At 39.8% G+C, this 18,592-nt stretch overlaps 1 protein-coding gene across 3 annotated transcripts in view; it reads left to right on the plus strand.

The window, feature by feature from the left end:
- JAKMIP2 (janus kinase and microtubule interacting protein 2) overlaps nucleotides 1-15,067 on the plus strand; it is a 36,071-nt gene extending 21,004 nt beyond the window's left edge. For 2 of the 3 annotated variants that reach the window (XM_072347916.1, XM_072347917.1), the window contains exons 9-20: nucleotides 599-718; nucleotides 1,148-1,276; nucleotides 2,612-2,695; nucleotides 2,996-3,058; nucleotides 5,258-5,356; nucleotides 6,553-6,651; nucleotides 6,960-7,013; nucleotides 7,794-7,859; nucleotides 8,217-8,285; nucleotides 9,242-9,319; nucleotides 10,326-10,529; nucleotides 11,475-11,744. In XM_072347916.1, coding sequence (XP_072204017.1) covers nucleotides 599-718; nucleotides 1,148-1,276; nucleotides 2,612-2,695; nucleotides 2,996-3,058; nucleotides 5,258-5,356; nucleotides 6,553-6,651; nucleotides 6,960-7,013; nucleotides 7,794-7,859; nucleotides 8,217-8,285; nucleotides 9,242-9,319; nucleotides 10,326-10,529; nucleotides 11,475-11,744 — 1,335 coding nt within the window. Of the gene's footprint in view, nucleotides 1-598; nucleotides 719-1,147; nucleotides 1,277-2,611; nucleotides 2,696-2,995; nucleotides 3,059-5,257; nucleotides 5,357-6,552; nucleotides 6,652-6,959; nucleotides 7,014-7,793; nucleotides 7,860-8,216; nucleotides 8,286-9,241; nucleotides 9,320-10,325; nucleotides 10,530-11,474; nucleotides 11,745-13,127; nucleotides 13,201-14,485 lie in introns of those variants that run through there. The other variant, XM_072347918.1, reaches the window with a different exon arrangement.
- The last annotated feature ends 3,525 nt before the right edge of the window (nucleotides 15,068-18,592 follow it).

Here is an 18,592-nt window from a genome sequence, read left to right on the forward strand (position 1 = left end):
TAAAGTGTGTACTGTGAGAAGTCTCTTACAATGTATGGCAGTTACTGTAAGACTGGAAAGATGCATGGGGGATAAAAGTTGCATTTAAAATTTAAAAAAAACAACTGAAACTAAAACATAACACTAGTTCTGTGCTAATGTAGTGCTTACTCATTTACTTGAACAGCATTATCAGTGAGAGAAGTACTGAATTATTTGAAGCATCAGCAGTGTTCCTGAGAAAAGGAAGAGATTCTCTTCCTGCACCGTGGGCATTTCCTTCATAGCATTATTTTCTCACCTCAGTCTGCATGTTGACAGATGTCTTCTGAACAGCTTCTATTATGTTTTCCAGGCTTCAGGCTAAGCCAGATCCTCAGTTTAGTGATATGAATCAGTAGACTCATGTTCTCCACCAGCACAAGACCTAATCTTCATTATGGTTCCCTTTGGATTTGGTTGGAGGTGGCAATTGAAGGGGTAGTGCGTAGCTCTTTTTTTCATGCCTTGCCTTCTTAAAACAACTGGTAATGGGGCTTGAAACTAATCTTTCTCCAAATTAGAAACTTATATTGGCCATTTCTGTACAGATTCAGAAATCATGTTTTTCCTTCTTTAGAGACACGTAATAGACACAGTTTTGGGGTATGATGATGATTCCATGGACTCTGAAACATCCTCTGTGGCCTCATATAGGACAGACAGAACACCAGCAACTCCAGATGATGATCTAGATGAGGTAAGAGACTCAGTTTCAATAGGCAAGGACAAATTTTCAGACAATTCTGACTGCAAAAGCAAGCAACCAGTATTTTGTTGCTGCATATTGGATGGCAAGTTCTTTGTTAAATTTGGCTTCATTTAAATACACTCAAATACTGATAAGTTCTCTCAAAGTCTAGTCCATAGAGTCTACAGCTATGAATTCATTGCAGTCTGAGGTGACTTTTTCCTCTCATCTCTCAAGAAAATGAACTTTAAGCTTAAAGACATAAACATTCTATTACTTCTGCATCCTTATTACTTCTCATTACAACAGGATCACCATAAAAGCTGTTTTAAATCAAGATCTGTAAACCAACTCATGTTTAATATCTTACACTAGCATTCTTTGCGTTGGCAGTGCTGTGCTGTCTATTGCTTAGGCATATCCTTTCTCCTTCTTCAGAGTTTAGCTGCAGAAGAATCAGAGCTGCGGTTTCGACAGCTGACAAAAGAGTATCAGGCCCTGCAGAGAGCTTATGCACTGCTGCAAGAGCAAACAGGAGGCATCATAGATGCTGAAAGAGAAGCCAAGGTCAGTAACAGTCTGAGAGGCAAAGCATTTCATTACCATCAGAACATTTTGATTTCTCAAAGTGGCATGCAAGGAAATAGAGATAAATATCCATGGGCATCTATCTGTTGCATTTCACTCACTGGCTAAGTATGTTTCAAGAGAGCGATGACTGAAGATGGACACAATTGCTTTGCTTTCAAATGTCTGTTCCCTGGCTGTTTCAAACCCCTGCATTTAGACAGACATGTCAAAGCAGACAGTTCTGCAGTTTTGCACTGAGTCACAAGAATTGTCTATTGTTTTGCTGGGTGTGAAGGAATCAGATTTGTACAAGTGAATGGAAGCCTGTGCTTTTCCATAAATTGCACCCACTTTAGGAATAGCCACCTGAATGTTTCTAACAAAGTTACACAGATTATATTCATATTTGAATGTGATGCAGATACAGTAAAACTTCAAAGCTAAAAATGTTCCCTGTCTAATAAAGCTGTAGAATAATTCAGGCTGGAAGCAACTTAGGTGAACTCCAGCCCAACATCTGGTTCAAAGAAGTGTCAGATGTGAGTAGTGCCAGGTTTGTTGTTTTTTTGCTCGTTTTTTGTTTTGTTTTGTTTTTTACCACTTTTAAGTCAGTTCGTAAGGACTTCTCAGGCAGTTCTGATCAGCTTTTTTTTTTTCTTTCTTTTTTTTTTTTTTTTCTACGGCCCTTTGCCAGTCTCATTTATTAATTACTTTTCTTCAATTCAGGCACTGCCCCTGTAGTAGAAATGCTAAATAATGGCTTGAAATGGTAATTGGGCACCTGGTGGGAAGGCAGGGCCAGCCCAGGGGAGCTTAGGTTCAAGCATGTGCCTGTGTGACTTGAAGGGCTGGAACCAGCCTTTCCCAGACCTCATTTAAGGGTTGGCAGTGGAGGTGAGGGCATCTTTTGCTTGAGATCTCTGCCTGCCTGAGGCCTTCCAAAGGTAAACAGCTTTTTCCCTTTTTTCCTGTGTTTGTGGCTGTAGCCACCCTGCTGCTATTGCTGTATTTTTATTGCACTGTAGCATTACAGGCTCTTACTAGGGTCTTTGAGTAGAGCCTCACACTGAATACTTGGCCTTGCATTATACTACTCCAGTTTTAGGTGTGTTAATTAACAGACTTGGGTGGAGCTGCTGCTCTCTCCCCTTGTGCCATCTGTATGCATATGTGAGGTGACACAAAATATTGCAGAGCTAGGATCATTATAGTAATTACTCATTCTGTGGAAATAACAGCATAGATCCAGATTATTTTGTATTTCACTTTTTTTTTTTTGTCAGTTACTTTGATGTTTTTGTTGGTGGTGAATGCTGTTTTTGACTTCAACAGGCTCAGGAGCAGCTCCAAGCTGAAGTCCAGAGATACAAAGCCAAAATAGAAGATCTGGAGAAAACTTTAGCGCAAAAAGGACAGGTAGGCACCTCTTGTGTATTTTATTTTTCCTGTTTTGGATCTTTACTTTGTTTAGAATATACCTAGCACAATTTCGTTGTAGACTTCCCCAAGATGTAAGGTCTCTGTGTAATAAACAGGCAGGCATAGTGTGCTCAGAAACCTTGCTAAAGCTTGCTAGACAAATATGCTGTTATTTTGTAATCCATGATCTGTTTATGTAGGATTTTAAAACCTGAGTACTGTGGTTCCAATTTTCAGTGGAAGTGTCCAGCCTTAAGGAGTTTGATTATTCTGTAACAGAACTGCTTCATCCAACAGGACTCCCATTGGGTGGAAGACAAACAACTTTTCATTAAGAGGAACCAAGAGCTTTTAGACAAGGTATGTTCCTGAGTTTTGCATGTCTGGAGAAGAGGAAGCTCAAGGGAGGTTATCTTATTGCTCTGTACAACTACCAGAAGGAAGGCTGTGGTGAGGTTGGAGTCAGCCTCTTCTCCCATATAGGGACAGAGTGAATGGTCTCAAGTTGTGCCAGGTGAGACTGCAGTTAGGATATTAGGAAATACTAGTTCTCCAAAAGACTGGTCAGGTGCTGCAGTGGGCTGTCCAGGGAGATGGTGGAGCTACTGACCCTGGGAGTGTTCAAGAAATGTTTAAATGTTGGACTGAGGGACATGGTTTAGTGAGAAATATTGCTGATAGGTAGATGGTTGGACTCGATGATCTTGGAGGTCTTTTCCAGCGTTGGTGATTCTATGATTGTGTTTACTCTGTAGGGTAAACTTGATCCTAAAATATGCCTTTTGGATGTTTAGGCTAGTGTTTATAAGTATAGTGTATAGGTAGCATAGTGTATTTGAATACGGGCAGGATATACAGACGGTGTGACATAGGTAGATATGGCCTCTCCAGCACTGATTAGACACTGTTGGTAGTAGCTCTTGATGCTCCTAGCCTAAGACCTGGAAATTCTGCTTAGCATTACAGCTCTGCTGTTAACACTGTGCTCATGCTGCCTCTGCAGGACCACCTGAGCTTAACTTCTTAATATGAAATGGCAGCAGAAACAAAGTCATCCTCACATCAGGACTTTTGTACTCCTGGTCTCAATATTCTCTGTATGTTTTTAACGGCTTGCGTCACCCTTAGGTCCTGTGGAATTTGAACTGCTCTTTCATTTGGTGCACTTAAGTGTGCATATGTTACCTATATATTTGTATGTATGCATTTTTAATCATGGAATATAAGCCCACAAAGGACCTTAGTATTGCTTGCATATCACCAACAGTTACAGCAGTGGCTGTACACGACTGCCATCAGAATGAGGCCGTTAACACCCAGCAACAGATCTCATTTCTTTCACATCTCCAGATAGAGCATCCTAGCTGTGTTTCTCCCTTTCCATAAACAAGCCTTATCAAGTCTCCTGCCATATGTCACACTTCCCCAGCCGGATGAACTGACCCAAGGGGGCTCATTCAATCTCTTGTCTTAATGTGCTCCCCAGCTGTCCTGGTATTGGCCCTATAAGAAAACATAATTGGAAAATATAGGTCCTAACACTGGCTAGAGTTGTGGAAGGGAGCAGGCTGTGAGGGATCAGTGCTGGCACTGTCCAGAGCAATAAAGTTGCATCCAATTGGCCAGTGCATATTATTAACATCTACTTGCTAATCAACAGAACTATTAATGGGGAGTGCTCATATAGGGTAGGACAGCTGTGCGGGAGTGGGATTGTGGAACTCAGAGATGACTCAATGTGAGTTAGCAACTGAGTACAACTTTATTAAGGCACGAACAACCTTTTATACCCTCCAACAGCAGTCGTGGCATAACACGATCGGATAACCCCGACACAGCACAACAAATGATTGGCTGCCTTCTACCCCAACAAATGATTGGCTGCCTTTCACCCCCAACTAAACAGTTTAACAATACCCTGACACCATGACAACTCGAGACCCTCAGCCTGGTCTCCACCCCTCTGCCTCACAAAGCCTTCTCACAAGGTTGTTACGTCCTTGAAGCCATCATGTCCTCCCTGTTCTCTCAACCAACTCCCAACACAGTTGTTCAGGTAACTGCGTCCACAGAGACAGCTCTCCCTGCATGCCAACTGTGCTGCACACTGAGAACCTCTGATCCTGCCCAGGACCTTCTTTCTCTAAGGCAGGACCAGGTGTTCCTAATAGGTGTTTATCCAACCTTTTTGCAGAGTTCTCCAAGTCTGCATGCTTTCCCCCTCCCAGACAGTCTATTCCAGTGCCTTACCATGACAGCAATGCATGTGATAGTTAAGACAGACTAATCTAATAGCTATCTTGACATTTGTTGTGTTAACCTTCCCACTGATGTTCACTAGGATTGGATTGCAGAGCTTTAATCTGAGCATTTTATGTTTAGCAAGGTGAGCAGAAGTTCACTTGTAAATTAAAGACTCACTGAGTTCATGTGTCAACTAGAGAATCGTCTCTAGAATTTGGATTTTACACTGTCAGTGCTGCCTAAACTGTTACTCAGTAATTTCTCAGTGTTTCGTGTAACAGTCATGCAGATCATGAGTTTATATGTTTCTATTAGATAGAGAAACTGGAAGCAGAAAACAACCGTCTTCAACAGGAGCTGCAGGATGCCCGGGACCAAAATGAGTTGCTGGAGTTCCGCAACCTGGAGCTGGAGGTGATGAATGAGCTGCTTGCAGAAGAGCTGGTAGCAGATGAAATCAGTGCACTCACACTGGACTCCAACTTTGTTTACATCACCACTGTATTGATATAATAGCTTAACTAATCAGTGCAAGCATGTTTATTTGTGGTCTGTGGGAGTATATGGGCTCTAATGTCCTGTAAATAGTAAGATCCATACTTGACTCCTTTTGGTCTGAGCTAAATGGCCTAGTAAGCAAAACTAATCTTAGCTGATTAACTTTGGTGTGGCTGTGCTATGTTATCTCACTTCTAGGTATGTGTTTTTCTGATACTTCAGAGCAATCTGTTGTCAACATGCTTTGTTCTTATTGCTGGCCTGGAGAACAAATGTATAGTGCTGGCCAGGATCTATTAAAATTAACTGAAATTAATTGAATTACAAGATTTAAACCCCGTCCTCATGCACTTTTCTCAGGGCTGTATCCTAGTTGACAGCCAAAATCTTTGCTGACACCCAGCTGTGGGGTTAGGTTTTTTGTTTGCTTGTAGCTTTCTCATTTGTTTTCTCATGGAACTGAAGAACTGAATTAAATGCTCATGAGCCAGAAGTGTGTTTGAAAGTAAGATTTAATCTTCTGTGCTTCCCTGACTAACAAAACGAATGTGAAATAATTTTGTTTCTATTTGGCCTTTTAAAACAGGACGTGTATTTGTAGGTCTTATGCAATTAAGTGAACAGCTACATTTATAAACTTCCTTGAACTTACTGATTTCCATGAGTAATAGAACATATGACATATGAGGGTGAGCAAGGATGTAATCCGAGTATCCTTGTAGTCTTCAGTAAAATACTTACTCTTAAAGGTATTACTATCAGCAGTGTATAGTTGTTCAGCACTTTACTGAGCAAATCACTTTAAATGACAGTCTTAGCCGGATGACAGCCTTCCCACAGACATCTTGCAAACATACATAATTGATCAAATAAATAATGTGCTGTAACATAATTCATTGGATTTTAGGATCCTATGCCACTCTACAAGCTATTAGTCTTACCATTAGATTTTACCAGCAGCAGTAGTCAAGTACTGATGTAATGTTTATTTTCTCATACTGCGAGGAGACTAGATTTGTGGAGCATAATATAAACAGTAGATGTGGCATTTTCTGGGTTCTCTACGCATCTCATTCATTCTATTATGCTCTCTGGTGTCCATGAATTTTCAGGAAAGAGAGAGACGGTCCCCACCATTTAATCTTCAAATTCACCCATTCTCAGATGGTGTGAGCGCTCTACAGATATACTGCATGAAGGAAGGGGTTAAGGTAAGTCAGTTTCGTTAGACAGGGCTTACTACAGGAGTGGCTGATGCTGTCCATGTAATCACTTACATTAATCTCTGCAAATAACCCCAGTAAATTTTAAGATTTAATCAGTTTAATTAAACTTGATTGACATATGGAATTGAAGTTGTAATTTTCATTATGATAAACCCGGTGCAAAACAACTGAAATCTGTGTGTGTTGCATTTCTGTGTGTTATCTCAACATTTTTCATAGGAAGGATAAATAATGTAGACATGATAAAAAAAAAAATGTGCATGCCTTGCCTTTATCTTATTTTCTATTTGCAGGATGTCAGCATCCCAGACCTCATAAAGCAATTGGACATCCTAGGGGATAATGGGGTAAGTTAAGAGGAAAATAGCTTGTAAAAGGAAACTACGTTTTGTATGGAGGATAAGTGAAATCTGTAACTATGATGACTATTTCTAAGGTGTTTGTTAAATCTTGTAATATCCAAGGTGTTCATTTAGAGAATGTATATCTCTGTAACTTAAGCTTTTGTTAGATGTCTATAATCAGAGGATGTATAATGAAGTCATGGGTTTAACGGCAGGTTTAGTAGACCAGGAAGAATGTGTGTCCAGAGGCCAAATGACATCTGGAACCAGGCCTGACTGCAATTCAGGCACTCAGCAAAACTTGTGATGAATTAGTTTGGCAGTATAAGCCCACCACATCTTCATAATGTCTAGGATTTCTCTGAAAGCAGTTTCATAAATAAGCAAGAAATACCAAATGTGATGTGGCTTTCTAAGCAGACGTTGCCTGCTTTAATCATCCTTGTGAAAGAAAACCTCTGTGTAAGAAATAGAAAAAGAAGGATCATGATTGTTTCCACACATTCTGAAAAAGATGAGCTTTAGCTTAATTTTTCTAAAAGTTGATGGAAATTTGACTTACAAAACTACCCCAAAGGCAAATGGGTCTAACTTTAGATTTCTCCTGATGTGCAACAGTGTGAAAACATACAGCTAGTCCGTAACTTGTGAAGAAATAAAGTGTTGTTCTTTCTGTTATGTTAGCAGACCCTGAATATTTTGATGTAGGCCTAGTATATAGCATGGATAATCTATATACATGTAGAAAGCTAGGACTAATATTTTTCTTCCCTGTCTTCATAGAATTTAAGAAATGAAGAACAAGTGGCCATAATTCAGGCTTCCACTGTATTGTCTTTGGCAGAAAAGGTAAAATGTGTGCCTGCCTTTCTCAAGTGTTATCTAATGACTCATCTAATACTGTAAATTTTCAGCTCTGTTTTTGCAAGTACAATCAAACTTTCTAATAGGAGGCAATTCCTTGGAAAAAGAAAATCGTGCTATTTTATATGTACTGTGTATCAACTAGAGATTTTGCAAGGATTGGAATACCTTAATGTGTTGTAATCACAGTCCCAAACACCTTGCTAAAGTGGCAGAAATGTCAGATTTACCAGTCACAAGCAATGTGGTCAGAATAGCTGGAAATGTAAAGTAAAATGAAGTATTCAAGCCTAAGTGATTAGGTAACACAGCAGGTTACAGTTCATATTCTCTTTCCTCCAGTGGATTCAGCAGATTGAGGGAGCTGAGGCTGCTCTGCACCAGAAGATGATGGAACTGGAAAGTGATATGGTAGGCAAACTTTCCTTAATAGACTTCTTAGGAGTATGTCACATTTACTTGGTACACCACAAAATAATTAAAAACTGGTCTTTCAGCAAAACATGTATGGAGGCTTTCTCTGGTTATTGCTGAATCCATAAAGCTACTGGTCTATTTCACATGCAACAGCAGAATAACAGAAAGAGAAGTAGTTGAGGTTTGAGAACTCCTTATGCTAAGATAGCTGCTTCTTAAAAAACACAGACTTGGATGCTGCTTGGTGATTTTCAGAGATGTGGCCACGCTCATTGTCCTACAAGATTAACAGTTTAAAAAATCAGTAGTTATGCTGCATTTTATTCTATACTGATAAGTGGGAAATAATTTTCATGCTGTTTTACTTCGTTGTGCCTTAAACACAGATAATCTTGAAGGTAAAGTGCTCACAGATAAACTTGCTAGTGGAAGTCATTTTAAAAGAAGCCTAACAACGTGAGTTGACATGTCCATGCTCAAGATGATTAAGCTTAAAGTAGGCTGAGGAATTAAGCACAGCATCTTTCTCCAAATAACATGGTCATGAAAATGCCTGTTTAGTTCCTGTTTGGTTTATTGCACTCTCACACTTATTCCAAAATGAGAGGAACTACAGAAGGAGTGGTCCATGACTCCAGAGCTGCTGTCTTCAGGAAAATTCTGTAGAAAAACTGAAATACTACCACTGAAATACTAAGCAATGCTACTAAAATCAGCAAACAGATTATAGATTTACTTGTATGTAGGAAATGTATTATAAAAAGCAAACACAGCTGTTTTAGTTTCCTACTCTTCTATCTGAGACAAACACCAGTAACCTTTCAGTGTCAGCTGTAGGTGGATATTCTAATCCTGCCCAAGTCAGATATCTGTAGTTGATTTAATGGAAGTTCGCAAAGCATTTTGAGTAACTAACTCATTTTTTCTGTCCAAATGACCCTTTGTTGTAGGAACAATTTTGCAAAATAAAAGGTTATTTGGAGGAAGAACTAGACTACAGGAAGCAAGCTCTTGACCAGGCATACATGGTACGTGCAAAGAAAATGCTACAGCATACGCTGGTTGACACTGTAGCGTGACACAGGCTCCAGCTGGATCAAGAAGAGAGGTTTTTGCTTTCCTCTTAGTATCTTTTATCTGACATCCTATCATGCAATCTGTGCAATTTCAAATGGGTGCCTAGGTTTTGCACATCATAAAAAGGCAGAGTTTCTGAAGTCCAAAGCAGTTCTGTCATCTAAAGGCATATGTTGCTCATTAATGTCAACTTGTCCAAATGGAGTCAGTGCAACCAACTAGAACTCAGATCTGGAAGATGTGTGCCCCAGTGGCGAACGGTGTTAGAACCGCCGCTTGCAACACTGGAGGCCCGGGTTCGAATCCCCCCTGTGGCGCAAGTGGTAGAACTGCCGCTCTGCTACACTAGAGGGCTCGAATCCCGGGAGTTGGACTCGATGATCTCTAAGGTCCCTTCCAACTCGCACGATACTATGATGCAAAGAGCAATATTTCCCGCTGTAAAACACTGCTGTACCGAATTCTAATATGTAGGTCTGATAACCTACCATACAAGTTCAGCATATTTGATTTGACAGTTAATGGTGATGCTCCTGACTAGCAGGATTAAGAGCGAAAGTAGTCTGGTACTGACTTTCAATCTTTGTTCTCTTGTAGTTTATTTCTAGCACAGTGGGTCAGCTTTAGAATTGGTGAAATATTCATCTTTTTAATTGCAATTATAAGATACATTTGAAAGTTCTGTTCAACTCCTGATCATTGCTATAACCACTAAAAAAAAGTCACCAAGAGATGTCAGTGAAAATTTATGTTAGAATACCATACAAATGAAAACACACTCTTTTTGTTTTTGTTGTTTAAACTCTGGGCCATTCTGTAAGTTCTGCTTGTCACGTTTTTGCACGTTTGAGTGCAGGGGCCATCATGCAGGTGCCTGAAACTGCCACAACTCCCTGTCCTCACTTCTTTTTAAAAAATCTTCTGTCTCTAACTGACTTTTGGTATTGCATCAACCAGAGGATCCAGGAGCTTGAGGCCACCTTGTACAATGCTTTGCAGCAAGAAACAGTGATAAAGTTTGGGGAACTGCTCACTGAAAAACAGCAGGAAGAGCTCAGGACGGCAGTAGAAAAGCTAAGACGCCAGATGCTGAGGAAAAGCAGAGAATATGATTGCCAGATTCTTCAAGAGAGGATGGAGCTTCTCCAGCAGGCTCATCAGGTAAAAAATAAATAAATGAAAGCACATGCAGATCTGTGTGTCTTTGCTGTGTAAGAATGAAAACTGAGGCAAATTTGGGCAAGCTCCCTGTTACAAGCATGCCTGACATCTGGTTTCTGGTGTTGTTTTATACTTTGTCTTTACTGTGCACATAAACCCTTGATATTAGCTTGTGGAGTGGTGGTTTGGAACATTTTGAGTCTTAAAATTCTAAACCAAGCAGTTTTCAGCAATAAAAATGCTCCCTCCCCCTAGTTATTGGGCTTGTCTCATATAGTTCCTATTGTAGTTCTGGTGCATGCTACATAGGAGAGGTATCTTTTTTCCTGCCACTTCTGGGTTTCTGCTGGTTACTGGCCATCTGTCAAAAAAGACACCAAGACTTAAGGTCTCATTTTTGTAGTCCGTAACTGCATGGGATCATTTTTCCCAACGTGCTAAAGTTTAAGTTGTATTACAGATTTTGTAGAAGTATCTACCTCTTAAAAACACGTATTGGGTATGACTTTGACCTAGCTCACCACAGAATCAGTGTTTTCATAAAGCCATAAACATTTAATGTTTCACTTCTAATAGCATTTTATTCCTCTTTTAACACATACTGTGAGAAATCTTACTTCTAGAAATATATCAAAATTATGATCACAACCATACGCTTTCCATGTATTTACCACAGGATTAATAAAATTAATACTATGAAACAAATCCACCACTGATGCTAATTTCCAGTGTTTTGAGGATGCAGTAAATTACACACAATATCATGTTTTGAGTTGTCATACATGATGTAAAGTCACTGTTAGGCAGGGCTTGTGGCTGTAATTGTAGTGCTCCACAAGTTTATACCCACCAGATAACTGAATTTATTAATTTCTGGGCTTCTAACACTTTGAACGTTCAGTTACTTTTAGCCAAGCTGAGTATAGTTTCTTTTCTAATTTCCAGAGGATCCGAGATTTAGAAGATAAAACTGACATCCAAAAGAGACAAATTAAGGATCTGGAGGAAAAGGTTGGTTTTGTTTTGCTTCTGAAGCTGGCTTGTTTTGAAAGTAATGATGTAATTCTTTTGAACTACATGGATTTTTTGATACCTAAATCAGTTGTGCATTTCAGTGCTTTTCTACTATGCCTTCTTTTCAGTTTTTGCCTTTTATTATATTCTGACTTTACTCTTAGTCTCTTCCACAACAAACTGTTTTGTTTCAGGAAATAAATTCTGAACACCTTTAATTATGGTGAATGATACTGGGCCAAATGTTGAAACTTTTATTTGGTGTTTGAGATGCTGCCTTGGTCTGCAGGCAATACATCTAGTGATTACGTACATTACATTACATTAGTGATTACATATTAGTGAGTGAATGAAACTCAGTGAAGGTACAGGGATTGTCCTTTGGGAACTCAAGTTCTAATGCTATCTTGTTTATTGAAGAGTGCAATTGATTATGCAATATGAATGCATGACCAGAATCTTGCTCCTAATCTGACCTGTCAAGTTACACATTCACATTCTCTCTCTCTCTCTCTCTCTCTCTCTCTCTCTCTCTCTGTGTGTATATATATATATACAAAGAATACACATAAATACATACAGAGCTGTGCTGCTTTTTTTTGTTTTTGTCACTTTAAGTTGTCTTCGTTTTTGATAGGTTAGGTAGAATTGCTGAGGAAAGATCACAGTGTGGGCACATCATAATCCTACCCTTATGTATCTTATAGAAATGCTATACTGATACTGATACAAGATGCATCTCCAGTGGAAGCTTTGCCCATGTAGTCATATTAGTGAATATCACTGTACATACATCTATAATAATGGCTATATCAGTACAATAACTGTAGGGCCAGTGAGCCCTTTCAGTTTGTATGTATGTTCTTCAAGTGAAACAAAGGAGTTCAATGTAAAACTTGATACAAGTCATTCCTTCCACTTTTCCGTCAGTATTTCTGTGACACAATAATTTGGTGTCTTTCTTTCTTGTATGTACAACATGGGGTAGATCATAACCTGTAATGAAAATCAAAGCAAAAATAAAATTTACACAGTGGTCATATGGAGACCTTGAGTATGACACTATGTGCCAGTACTTCACAGAATTTTTTATTCATAAATATTCACATTCTGGGATATCATTCACAATTAAATTGACACATCCAAAATATAATGTTTAGGTTTTGATATTGTACAACACCGTGTGTGTATATACACAACATATATATATATATACACACATGTAGTTGCAAGTTATTTGCAGCATCAATGTCAGGCACTGTTTTGTTGTTGTGTTTTTGTTTTTTTTAACCTACTTTAAAATACTACCCATGCTAGTTTTGATGTCCAGCTTTGTCTTCCATCCCACCACAGTGGCTTCCATTGACAACCGTATCTCATGCTTTCAGGACGGTGCAAATTTTAGTTCTCTACCCAAACAAACGGCATCTGTTTGTAATATGAAACTTTGAGATGAAACTATGGAAATGTGTATTCTGAATGTAGAGTTACTTTACTTGTCCTTCAGAGAGCAAAAAGAACTAGGCCTGGTGCTTACAATGCCATGACTTCTCATTTTTATGCTGTCTTCTTTTTCTTCTGCAGTTTCTATTTCTATTCTTGTTCTTCTCTCTTGCCTTTATTCTTTGGCCTTGATGTCAGTGTGCCTCTTGGAAAGGTAAGACTACATTATTTTTCTCCTCAAAGCTAGTATTTCTTGTGTAGTGCTGAGGATCAGACTGTTTTGTGTTCCCATACACATCCAGAGTCAGGGAATCTGGAAGGTTGTTTTCAGTTTGTAGTAGTTCATTGTGGAGGGTGATCACACTGCTGAATTTAACAAATTACATCATTGGACTGTGTTGGTCTGACTGCATAATATCAAATAGTTAAGAGAATAGCAGGTAAAATTCAGTGTGCCATCAAAATTTCTGGTTCTTAAAATTACCAAGATAAATATCATTAGGGTGATCTTGGCAAAGCAGTTTGACTTCCACTGGATGCATGTCGACTTTATTAACCTTATAAGAGACTTCAAACAGATCTACGATAAAACATCAAAACTCACAGTACCTCCTTGAAATAGATCTAGGGAAGCATTTGATAATGAGAAACTTTTGGTATTGTTAGAGCCTTGCTCCAGTTTATCCTTTAACAGTCTTTCAGTTCTGAGAGCAAACCAATACAATTGCAGATAATTATTTCTGGTTTCTTTTTCTGACAGGGTTAGCACAGCTCGTTGCTGTACTTTTGAGATTAGGAGGGACAAGCATGTGAAACAAGATCAGGATGCAGTGTGTGTGAAGGAAGCCACATGCATCAGTATTTAGCATCCAGACCAGAATTCTCTAGCTCCTTCTGTGAGATTACTATCTGCATTTTTATTTCCCCCCCCCACCCCCCCGCTTGTGAATATACATATTACTTGTGATTGTATAAGGAAATCTGCTCTGCATCAGATTCACATGAGTTTTACCATGTAGATTTTAACACTGAGGAAGCAAAGAAAAGCTAAGCTGTTTTCTCACAGATTTCAGATCTGAAACCCAGAATTCTTTTCCATATATGGGAAAGATTTCCTTGAATCAGAAGTAGACTGCATTTGGCTCATTACTGAATCAACCAAAGTCCTAGAGTTGTGGTGGAACCACAGATGTATCACCTGCTGTTGTATCTGATGAATTTTTGAGCAACTTTTGGTACAGGAGTTACTGAAACTGACTGTTTTCCATGGGCTGATGTGTAACTATTTGCCTGAAGATGCCTTTGGGAACTTCTGTTGACCAAAAGGCTGTACTCTGTAGGATCCAATAAACAGGGAGTGAAACAGTCTGTCCAGTTAGCTGGTAATGTAAGAAAAAATCCTTTTGACTTTGACTGATAGATTCTGTTTGTCAGCTGGATAGGTACGCAGAGAACTTATCACTTACCTGATATAGATGTTCTTTTTCTTATACTTTTAGAGCACCCGACCACACAGATTTGTCCCTAAAAAGGCAAATGCTTCCAACCCCCCAATGAAGAGAACGTTGTTTACACCTATTTAAAAAGAAACAACAAATGAACAATCTGTAGCCAAGACCACAACCACCTTGTATTTTAAAGCCATCACTCAAGATTCATTAATGGACGTTTCCCATCTAACACTATGATATATGCTGCATCTAATGAAGTTGCGTATGTTGAAATAACAAAAGGGGAAGAAATATAAACTGTTGACCTACATTGCTAAAATAAAACTTAAAAGGGAATCAGCAAGGCTTCCAGCTGATCGAGTCAGAGTGTGTCTTGGGCATGGAACCAAAGTTACAACAGAAAAATATATCCCTGCTGTGCAGGGCAGTCGTTTAAATGTGACACTGTCATCTCACAAACAGATCAAAAATAAGAGGAAAGAGCAGGAGAAACACTAAGGATGTGCAGAGAGATACTGACCATGAAGTGTTCTATTTGGAACTGTTGGACTTTCTCACTGCAGGGAGACTCTTTCTCTCTCCCTTTGGTTTTCACCTCAGGAACAATGATGGCTGCAATGTGGAGGCAGGAAGAAAAAAAAAAAAGAGGGAGAAATGAATTCTGGCTTATTGCACTGTGGGCAGGACAAGACCCCGTGTTTTGTTTCTGAGATGATTATAAAGCACCATTCTATGTGGCAGAGGAAGGGAAAAACCAGGTGTGGGACATAAGGAATGTTTCTGGCAGAGTTGTAGCCTTATCTCTTCATACTCCCTGCACGAAGAAAAGCCTGTCCTTTGTTGGATACTTCTCAAACTTCCATATTTGATTTCACTAAGAATAATACAGTGAGGAGCACTGGATTGAACCTACAGTGTGGCTTCTGAGAAAGAAAAAGATATGTTCAAGGGGAGAGAAAGGAAAACAATCCTCAGTATCTGTGTTGTATGATCCACAAAGCATCAGCTTTCAGATATTTTGTTCTAGCCTTGATCCTACTGAGCATAAGAAACCCTTATAAATGTTTTGGTTTGGTCGGTCAAACTGATTTTGTTATCTGGCTTCTTGTCCAAGAACGCATTAACCAAATAGTGGGGAAAGCCATGTGAAAACATCTATACTAGATATGAGAAGTAGTGTCACTAGTCTGTTTAGATTCTTCCATAATTAAGAATAACTATAAGTCATTTCCATTTCAAAGCATTATGTATCTCTTTCATGACAAAGTCTGGAACCCAGTCTTGGTGTTTCCCTAAGGCAAGCCGTGCCCTCACAGCTGCATGTCCCTTCAGTCAGTAAGAAGCAAACCCCAAGGAGAGCTGGCACCTGCAACAAACCCTGCCAAGCTTTTGTGTATGTTGGACACAGCTTTGCTTCCATCTTCCCCTTCCTCATGGTGTGCCGTATGAGCTAGGCATGGCAACGCACTTTTCTGCCTTGGTTTTATTTCCCTGGAAATGGGGAAATGCCTGTGCAGACTTCAGGTTCCTGTGGCAAAGTTTATTGGAGCTGTCTCTTCCACAGTGGAGCCTTAATTTCAGCTGGGAGAAAATGGATTTTCATGTAACAGTGTAGAAGACAGCCTGTGCATTACTTAAACCTTCAAAAGAGGGCTCACACGTTCCAATTTTTATGCATACAAGCTCTGCATACCAGAAGCTTTAAAAGTGCTTTACAAAGAGTCTTGCCTTTGTTTGCGTGTTCGTTTTCACAGATGGAGCAACTGATGCACAAAGCAGTGAAGTAACTTGCACAGCAACTCAGTAGGGCAAAAGCTATTCCTTGGCCATAGCAGGAATGAAGCTCATCTCATGCCTGCCCCTCAGAGATGTTTTGGAGCCAGAATAGCTTTTACCTATTGATGTCAGTAGATCCAACACTGGGCTCTATTTGTCCAGAGACTGAGAACATCTTCATTTCATGTGTGTCTGGAAGTTCTCTTGAGTCCTCCATTAAAGGTTAGCAGCTGTTGCAACGTTTTGCTCCTTAAGATTAATTTAAATTGCAGAATGAACAGAGCTGCTTCAAGCAGTCTGTTTTAGTCAATGGGTTTACTGAATTCTGCACCAGCTATGTGTTTGGCCCCATTTTATTCTGTTTTTGTTGTTGTTGTTTTTAACAGGATTGTAGGCAGGTATGTTACATGAATGCTGGCACGCTGCATGCTCTGTGTTGCAGAAGAATCTATGGGTAAGGTTGGCCCAAACCTACCACCCGTGCTTTCCAAGGGTGCTGCTGCCAATTCAGTCATGAGGCTTTGGAGTCAGGCACTTTGAGAGCCTCCTCACACACCTTTGACACATTGGGATCACTTCACAATTTCTTGTTAACTGCAGAAAGTTTTTTTTCCCTGTCTGGTTATTCCCTCTTTCCCTTTCCACCATTATTTTTCCTTTGCTGGAGCACAAGTTCATTTCATACCACTTGGCTGCAGTAGTATGTGGGAAGTAAATGCAGCCTAGAAACTTTTCTTTAGACATTATAATGCCAGGCTCACCTTAAAGAAGCATGAACACAGCACGTGCTTTTCATGGTCTTTCCATGGTGGTGAGATAACAACTTCCATCTCTGCTTTGGTTTTTAAAAAGTGCTGGAAGCATTTGTTATTGACAATCACAGGGTAGAAGCATAGCATAGATAACATTGTCTGGCTTTAGGACATACCTTGCTGATTTTGTGACAGGCTTCTTTCTTTAGGCCCTCTGAGCTGCACTGCGCACATCCTGTGCTTATTGCTCTTGCCTGATTTCCCCTCCCTTATTCTTTTTTTTTTTTTTTTTTTTTTTTTTTTTTTTTTTAATTACATATGCATGCAGGTGCTGCGTTTCCAGGGGCTTAGGGAGGGGTGGGAGGTGGCAGAGCATCCACAGGTTACTGTGGTGTGACATGTAAATGGTTGCAGACTTTAGAAAGATTGCTGGAGTTCCTCCAGAGAGCTGAGCAACAGCTGCTTTATTCTCCTTGCAGCATTACATGAGCCGTGCCTAAAACACACTTGTTGGTAAAAATGCAAACTTCCTCCAGTCAGCCTGACAAAAATGAGTTCGATGCAAAATGTTTGGATATATATATGTATCATTATATAGGTAAATAAAGGCATAGATATATCTATATAATAGATATCTATATCCAAACACTTGCATGTATGCACATCTATCTGTCTGGTCCCTATTGTATATAGGAAATCATTGCTGTAGCTTATGAAAGTATATTTCCAGTCTAGGTATGGGGAATTCAATCTAGATTTGTTTAGCTACAGCAGCTGGTACACCCGTGGTTTAGTTTTACATCTTATGTGTAACTTTGTGGTTCCGTTTTTCCTTTCCTTCCTCCCTCCCTCCCCCCCTCCCCTCCCTCTCCTCCCTCCCCTCCCTCTCCTCCCTCCCTTTCCCCCCCACCATTCTTTGTCCTGAAGCTGTCATCCAAGACTTTCTGTTTTTCCCTGATGTTCTCTGAGGCAAGGTACTGAGAGTCCTCTCAAATGAGTCTCTATAGCCCCTTCCTCAAATCAGCCAGCAAACCCACAGCAATTTATTTCAGTCTATGAGGACTGTAAACATAGCTCTGATTCCTCCTGTTTGTACTAGTTCAGGACCACAGCACTTGAGAACTTCCAAACCATCACAGCAGTGGAGGAGGCATGTACGTGGTGAAAGTCAGCTGAACAAAAATCAAACTGGTCACTTTTTCTCCCCTTTCTCCATCAAATCAGGAGCATTCAAAGACGCTTCTTTCAATTCAGGCACTTCAGACTAAGACCTAATTGGTGGGATGAATTTAGGCAATTTGGTTTGAGAAAGAAATAGGGCTTGCAGTATTACCAGCATGGCATGGCTCACAGCTCTGTTCTCATTGGCATGCCTTGAGACCCATATTGATTTATTCTATTTTTTTTGCACACATAGTCCAATTTCCAACTCCCTGCTGTCACCTCAGTGGGAAATATCCTCTGAACCTCCAAGGCTTTCATTTTCCTGGCACCCTATGAGGGCTGGATAGGCCAGGCTTCTTCTCATTAGAGCAAACAGCCATACAATTGCTGGTGACTGAAAGTTCTATTGTTTGTTTGTTTTTCTCTGTCCTCTTTTCACATCAGTACCTGTTTTTAGATGCAG

Source organism: Excalfactoria chinensis, chromosome 13 (genome assembly GCF_039878825.1).
Source record: "Excalfactoria chinensis isolate bCotChi1 chromosome 13, bCotChi1.hap2, whole genome shotgun sequence".
In the NCBI taxonomy this organism is placed as follows: Eukaryota; Metazoa; Chordata; class Aves; order Galliformes; family Phasianidae; genus Excalfactoria; species Excalfactoria chinensis.